This window comes from Nestor notabilis, unplaced genomic scaffold, assembly GCF_000696875.1.
Source record: "Nestor notabilis isolate BGI_N333 unplaced genomic scaffold, ASM69687v1 scaffold32619, whole genome shotgun sequence".
Classification (NCBI taxonomy): domain Eukaryota; kingdom Metazoa; phylum Chordata; class Aves; order Psittaciformes; family Psittacidae; genus Nestor; species Nestor notabilis.
In genome coordinates, this window is record NW_009944659.1 from 1 (window position 1) to 7,700 (window position 7,700).

General features: G+C 46.1%; 1 protein-coding gene across 1 annotated transcript in view; it reads left to right on the forward strand.

The window, feature by feature from the left end:
* Nucleotides 1-47: 47 nt before the first annotated feature.
* STK11IP (serine/threonine kinase 11 interacting protein) overlaps nucleotides 48-7,700 on the forward strand; it is a gene marked incomplete at its 5' end in the record, with an annotated part of 18,368 nt that continues 10,715 nt past the window's right edge. Inside the window, 9 exons of the mRNA XM_010022514.1 lie at nucleotides 48-251; nucleotides 2,248-2,322; nucleotides 2,610-2,705; nucleotides 3,653-3,760; nucleotides 3,968-4,039; nucleotides 5,012-5,141; nucleotides 5,326-5,429; nucleotides 6,055-6,144; nucleotides 7,249-7,290. Coding sequence (XP_010020816.1) covers nucleotides 48-251; nucleotides 2,248-2,322; nucleotides 2,610-2,705; nucleotides 3,653-3,760; nucleotides 3,968-4,039; nucleotides 5,012-5,141; nucleotides 5,326-5,429; nucleotides 6,055-6,144; nucleotides 7,249-7,290 — 921 coding nt within the window. The remainder of the gene's footprint in view (nucleotides 252-2,247; nucleotides 2,323-2,609; nucleotides 2,706-3,652; nucleotides 3,761-3,967; nucleotides 4,040-5,011; nucleotides 5,142-5,325; nucleotides 5,430-6,054; nucleotides 6,145-7,248; nucleotides 7,291-7,700) is intronic.

Genomic DNA, 7,700 nt, shown 5'->3' on the forward strand with positions numbered 1-7,700 from the left:
GGAGGCAGCAGCACTCACGGCCCGTCCCGTCCTTCCCGTTCCTTGCAGGGGACCTCGTCCTGGACGGCTCCAGCACCCTGACGCTCCTTACCCCCACCCTGCAGTACCTCACGCAGGTCTTTGAGCAGCACCTGGGCTCCCGCAACCAGAACCGGGGCTTTGTGGCCCTGCCCTCGCATCCGGCCGAGACCACCGCCATCCTTCAGGCCCAGTTCCTCTTTGACGTCCTGCAGAAGACTCACTCCCTGAAGGTCCATATCTACCGTGGCCAGGGACGTGAGGGGCTGGGGTGCTGCCAGGAGAAGTGGCTGGGGCAGCCGGCTGCTGTCGGCACAGCTGTCTGCTTCGGAGTGGCCTCCTCTGGTGCCCACTGACCCCGCCTTACATGGGTCGGGTAGCTCTTGCGTGGAGTTGTAGTTCAGTGTGTATCTGCTTCACCTAAAATTAGCAATGCAACTCAGCGGAAAGTTTTTCAGAGTTGAAAACAGGGGCAGCAGGAGTTAATTATGTTCTGACCTTGGTAAGGTGTTGACATTGTTGGGAAAAGGATTATTTCCTGAAATGCTTGAGCAATTCAGGCAGTATCTGGCAGCTGAGTGCTCCCTGTGTGATGATTGATCTGCATGAGGCAGCAGAGACAAGTTATTCAAGCAGAGCGGTTGGGTGTTATAAGCACCCATTACTTCTGCTGCTTATTTCTGTGTTTTACACGCTCCTGCCTGGGCAGTAGTTCTGATTGATCTGTTTTACAGAATGGGACATTGCTAGTAACGTATCCTTAATTTTAAGAAGGCTGTAATAAAGATAAAGGTGCTAGGGATTCTTCAGAGGGCTTTTTGAAAGGTGATGTGTTATGAGGCTGTACTTGGCACTGGGGCACTGCTAGGAGGGTAGCAGAGGTGAAATAGGCCTGAAAGGGGAAGGGGAATTAGCAGCTGTTCTTAGGTTCCACAGCAGTGCTCAGGAGGTGGTGTGGCTGAGCACTGCATCATGTGATGTTTTTAAAGGTGCTTTCCTTATGAGACAGATTGGAGAGATTACCTGAATGTTGCTGGGAAGGTTTTGTAGCAGTATGCTGAGGGTAGAGATTGGAGAGGGGCCCAGAGCCTGTGGAGAAACATGGATCTCCTGGCAGGAGGAGGTGGGAAGGCTGCTTCAGGCAGGAGGATGTTGTGGGTGCTGGTGTTAACAAAAAAATAGGCTCTTTCTGTAACAAACATGTAAAGAAGGGGAAGTTGCCCATTGTGGTGTGGTAACTGATTTGCTTGGGGAAGGTGGTAATTTATATCAGCCTGATCAGATTCTTAGGACAATGGAGTGACATGAGACAGGATACAGAGCAAGGATGGCGTCTGAAATAAGCTTCACTAAACTGATCATTAGAGCTTCCCAGTGGGAGCTTCCCCTACAAATGGTCAACATGCTGCATTAGTGCTGGCAGGCAGCGGACAGTGATTCATCACCACCAGGGCTGTAACTGTGGAAGTGGCTGCAGTGATGAGGCCTTGGGATGTCTGTTCTGCACCTGATGAGTCACTTCTGCATGAACGTGGATGTAGCTGGCAGAGATGGTCTCTCTGTTTGTACTCTGCTGTCTGCAGTGGAAGTGTTAACTACTCCATTACTTGCTTTGTCTGAAATACTGTTTATGCACTGTCTATAGAAAGCATAAGAAACTGAATTTAATAAGCTGCTTTGAACATGAACACAGCCTAAGTACTCTGTGGTGCTGTTCTGCACTACATTATGCAAAGAGGATGTTTGCAGGTACCTCAGTCTAATGCTAACAGTGTCTTGGAGACCAGCTCTGTTTTCCACTGTATCTGCTTGTGATTTGCCTTATTTGGCCTTTTCTAGTGAAATGCACATGCACACCTCCCACCAGTGTTCTAGTTTAGTTCAGTTGCTCAATAAACATAGCTCCAGCAGTTAGAGTTGTCTTTACTTAGTAGATTTATTAGCAGTGGCTGGTGAGGAATCCCTGTGGTTCTGAAGGGGGTGAAGCCACGTCGGTAGGGGAGAAGAAAAGGAGTTCTATGGTGATCTTGTGCTAGCTAACATGCTTTTCTCATTGAGCTCTTTTGCACTATTGTCCACGAGACAGTGCTGATACCAGCACCAGGAGCGAGCTTGTTAGCGAATACCCGAGCTGGAGGGGGGGCCTGTTCAAGGTGCTGCAGTCAGTGCATCAGGAGGGGGGTATTGCAGCACAAATTGAGCTTGACGTGAGACTTCTGATTTCTCTAGCTTGTTCATGTTCCAAACTGTGTTTTGCAATCTGCTGTGAAGATCTTCCCTTTCAAGTCCCTCCGGCATCTGGAAGTAAGTAGTGGAGGTAGAACTGGCTTTGAGTCTTGCTGACTTAGTTTTGTGGTTGCAGAATGTCTCTACTCCTATAAACTGGGTTGGTTTTTCTGGTCTCCCTAGAAGGCTAAGTCTAAACCCTGGCAACACTGCTTGGGGTGAAGCTTGGGTATGAGCAAAGGCTGGGGTGTTAGGGAGAGAGGGCTCCCGCAGGGAAATGGGAGATCCCTTGCTGAGGTGGACCACTGCTCTTACACTGTAATATTTTCATGTATGTTGTCCTTACTTTCTCTTCACTGCTGCAGTTGAGGTCTGTCCCTCCGCACTGCCTCCGGGGACTGCGATTTGTCTATTCTCAGCTGGAATCTCTAACCTGTTGCAAATGTATCAGTACACTGGAGGTGAGTGTATCTACACAGATTGTGGGGAAAATTGCAGGAGAAAGGCTATCTTGATCCTACAGCCCTTCCCACAGGGAAGATGTAAGAGACAGTGTTAACCATCTTATCAATCCATGTTGTACATGGCTTTTTCTCTCTTCCCTGTTGTGGGGTTCTACTCCTAACTCAAATGATGTTGAAATATTCCCTAGCTGGATACATGTGTGCACTATAGTCTCCTTTTTATGTGCTTAAAAATTCCTGGCTCTGGCCAATTTTCGTATCAGCTAGGTCTGACCTATCTGTTCTGTGTGTCTGGCTGTTTCCACTTTCAGAGGCCAGCAGCTGATCAAGGTTTGTTTCATTGTACCAAAGCAGCATTAAATTAGAGCTGACAGAGAGAATGCTGTGCCCCAGTATCTTGTATGCACTGGTGCCCAGCAGCTTTCTGAGACATGAAGGCAAGCTCCAGGCATGGAGAACTGAGTAGCGTGGGCTGTGCTAGCTGTGGAGCTTGGGCTTCTGTATGTGGCACAGAAGCAGCTGCCTTCTGGGGAACAGGGGCTGCTGGTAGGGAGTGCTTTGAGAGCTTCTTGTGTCTGCCAGAGCACAAGTTATTTGATCAGGTTGTGTGTATCTTCTGCTTTGATGCAAGTCTGGAAAAGGTTTTGTTAGCATGAATCTTTCTGCTTAGTGTTTAGAGCCTATGAATTGTAATGTGTTAGGTTAACTGTTGTCACATGAATGTAGGAAGCAAAAGCGTCTCCCCTTCTTTCTAAATATCTAGCTGTGGAATTCCCACCACCTCTGAATGCTTGAACTAGTGACATTAAAGTAATTGCCACTCTAGGAAAGGCAGGGTCTGTAAAGTGCAATATGTCAGCCATGTTCCAGACTAGCTGTTTCCCTGTGTTCATCTGCTGTAACAGCTAGTACTCACCAAGGAATGGCTCTTTGCTTCTTCCTAGGAAATCATTTCAGCATGTGGTGGTGATCTGAGCTGTGCTCTCCCATGGTTGGAACTGCAGACTGTGAACTTCAGCTATAACTCGATCACTGCCTTGGATGACTCACTGGTGAGTGGGGCATCCTTCCTGCGTGACTGAGGGGAAGAGAGGAGATGATCACAGCCAAGAACTGGTCACTCCTTTACTGATGCTGCTAGGTCTGGGTGGGAGGGAGTGGGAAGTGTTAATTTTGCTGGCCTCTCTCAGCAGGACAGGGTTTCCATGCTTCAATGGAGACATCTCTGTGGTCTGATCTAGTATCTTTTCATCCTTCAGCAATTGCTGAATGCTCTGAGAGTCTTGGATTTGAGTCACAACAAGATCCAGGATTGTGACCACTATTTAACAGTGAGTATCTTGAGCAGAGCACCAGAGTTTCCTTGAATGGAGAGGACACTGCTAAAGTGCTGTACTCATTAACCATGTTTCTGCTGGGTGAAATATAACAAAAGAAATCGGAGATGTGGACCAACAGGCATGTGATTTAGAGCTAGTGCTTGCAGCCTTGAAACTGTGGTCCTGTGTGTGCAGCCCCTGTGCCACTGAGGCAGAGAAGGCAGTGATCCTCACCTGCTCTAAGACAGGAGACTTAGTTGTATGTATCATTTGGCACTCCAGCAAGTCACTCCCAAGTGATAAATAACAATGCATATAATGTACACTGTACGTACAGTCACCCGTGCAGTGTGCACTCCGCCTTGGCCAAGACTTTATTGTAATCTGTGCAGCAGGTGGGAATCATGTAGTTGGCATGGGGCTGTAGAGACTGCTGTTTGGTTTGTTTAGATTGCCAGTAGCATTTCCTTCTTGCTCTCAGAACTCTTCTGTCAGTTATTTTAGAAAGGTGGTAGTCCATCGTGGTAGCATCTGTGTCTCTGGGGAATGGCAATGAAATCCATGCTCTGCTGGGCTAGATCTGCTTCTTTTAAGAAAAGCTCTGACACAGCTTTTCATGGAGTTGGTGGGGCTCACAATGTATCACTCACCATCATCCTTACAAAGGTAAGAAAGGGCTTCTTTTGGTAGTTCAGTTCTTTTTGTGAGGCAGGGGCTTTACTCCCTTCCTGTGCTCCATTGAATTTGATGAGGAAGGAGAAAGCTGCTCCTAGCAGCTTTTGTAAAGCAGCTGGAACCTGCTGAGCACACCTAGATAAACCATTCCAGATGTGAACATCAAAATCTTGCTGCAGAAATAGTCACTTGTTGGGTGCCTTTGGTGGGATGGAAAAAATGGTAGGGGTTAGTGCTCTGTCTTGAGTTCAGGGTCAAGCTTTGAACCAAGGTCCCAGTTGATCCAGTGCTGCTCTTCTCTCTGAACAGACCCTTACAGAACTAGAGTACCTCAATCTGGCTTATAATTTCCTGTCCAAGGTTCCAAACCTTGGCACCTTCAGCAGATCCAAGCTGGTGACTCTGATCCTGCGCAACAATGAGCTTGACAACATTAATGGTGAGCCCGCAAGGGAGGAGCATTTCTGAATTTGAGACCTTTCTCTCTTCCTTGAGGAGGAACTGAACTTGAAATCTTGGGCACAGCTATTTTTACTGGGGTTCAATTTTGGGGAAAAGGGGTAGGTGGGAGGTTCCTAAGTTATATCTTCTAGCATGCTGATGGCTTCCTGCTTTGTTTGCAGGGGTTGAACAGCTAGGGAATCTGCAGCACCTGGATGTGGCCTATAACCTGCTCCTGGAACATGCACAGTTGGCACCATTGTCCACCCTGCACCATGTAAAAAAAGTAAGCACAAGGCCTGATGGGTTGGTAGGTTAGAGATGTCATGGTCAGGGGTCCAAGGTTGAGACCCTGTGGTAAGAAGAGAGTTTTGAAAGATCAGTTCAACTCTCGAGCATTTAATTTTAATGTGGGAAGCCTATGGGGAGCCTTGAGAAACCCAATTAAGCCTCCATTTTGTGTGACCCCTGCTCAAGCTAAACTTTTTCCATATATTGATCCCTACCTCCTTGTTCCCCCTTTACAGTTTTACACTGTCAAGTTCAGTAAAGATCCTCCCCTAATCCTCTGTGGATTTTTGTGTTCAGAGAAGTCTGAAGGAGGATAACTGCAGTCACTATAGTGCTTGTGAAGGAAGATAGCCTGTAAAGGACTGTTCTCTCAACACTTCTCAGTCAGTAGTGAAAAAGCTCCTAATAATTTAGGGGCATGTAGTACTTTAATTTCCTTCTGTGTTTGTTAAACAAATTTCAGGAAGCATTGTAAAAGCTTAGTCCTCCCCTGGCTTGATCACTGTTCTGCTGCAAGGCTATTTACTGAGGCAAAGGGAAAGCCTGGAGCCTGCAGGCAGATTAGGTCAGGGTATAGAATATTGCTTGTAATAACAATTTCTCTTTTTCCCTCTACCCAGCTGCATTTGGAGGGAAACCCATTATGGTTCCATCAAAACCACCGATCTGCAACCCTTGTACATCTGTCACCTCGGGCAGCCTCTTCCAGTGTGAGTATTAGCCATGTGCCTTCTGCCCCTGCTGTTGAAGGTGTAGGGTGTTCTGACACTTGGGGGAAAATGAAGGGAAAGAATTTCACAAACCTGAAAATTTATTCCAGTGGTGTAACAGTGGTGATTTTTTTGTGTTTTGGGTTTTTTTTATTTTTTATTTTTTATTTTATTCTATTTGGAATTGGATTGTTTTGGGTTTTTTTTAAGGTAGACTAGTTTATCCTAAGTTTTTTTATGTGGTGCGCTAGTCAGGGCAGACAAAGTTGAACACTGATCTCAGGTTTGCAAGACCTCAGATCTTAATACATCTTTCTACTTCATCAGGTTTGCTTGCTGATGGTCCCAAAACTTTACTCTGTTCCTGCCAGATAGTGACTATATAGCTGGACTTTGCAAAGAAGGGACTCACTGTCTTGGCCCACTTTACCTAATTACATACTCCTTTGGCAGCTGTGGCCATCTCTTTCTTTCTCCCCATCACTCTGCTCTCAGCTAGGTGTCATCAGTGTTTACCTTGCACTCCGGTGCTAAGGTCAATTCTTGGTAATTTTATTTTAAATAAAGAAGCCAGCAAAGACAGTGTTCTGGCAATTTAGCAAAGTAAACTTGCTTGCTGAAGGTCAGAGGTGTTACAGAGCTGATCTCCTTTCATATTAGTGATGGCTGGATTCGTTGTCTTCAGCCTGCATCTTGGAACAAGTTTTCACAAGCTTTTAAGTTACTGGAAACTAGGTAGACTCAGGCTAGAAATAGGGAACAAGCTTTGAGGTGAAAGTGAGTACCACTCAGAACAATTTGTGAGTTGTTGCAGAATAATCTATTTTATCTGTTCTGCAAACTTTGATATGTTTCTGTGAGTTGTAAAGTCTGTAAATATGAAACACAATGGTCCCTTCTGACCTTATATGCTATTAGATCAAGTAGCTACAACTAAAGGAGTGATTGATAGGTGGGAACAGGATTATTTCTGGTAGTCTTTGCAGTTTTGTGCCAGGGATCTCAACCCTAGGGTGGCCTGAAGGGGAATACAAGTCAGCAGATAGTGTCCTGAGTATGTGCCAGCCAAAAGGAATCTGACTGCAAGTGGGTCTCTAATTACAGTTCCTCTTGGATGGGGAGCCACTGTCTTCCTTGGACCTAATGGTAAGTACAATTGCTGTAAACTGATCTTACTGGCTTTGGGAGTTGGAACTCTGACAGGTTTTTGCACTGTCATGTGTCCCATTAAATCTGTATGGGCTGCCTTTACTCTTTGACACAGTCCATTTTGACTCAGTCATGCTGATTGCTAGTAATTGTTGGGACTGGCCAGTGTAACTTATTCTTCCTATGTAGCCTTGCAGATCTTGGAGCCTTGCCTGTTTCCTCTTTAGGTACTATCTGGTACTTGACACTTGAATTACGTGTCAGCAAAACAAATGGTTATTAGTTTTCCATCGCTGTTTTTAAGAAAAGCAGAGATTGAGTTAAATTAGAGTGGTCATGATAAACAATCCAGTCAATGGTGAAGGTTTGGGGTGAGGGGCAGGAAAGCTGTCAGCCTGAGGTGTGGC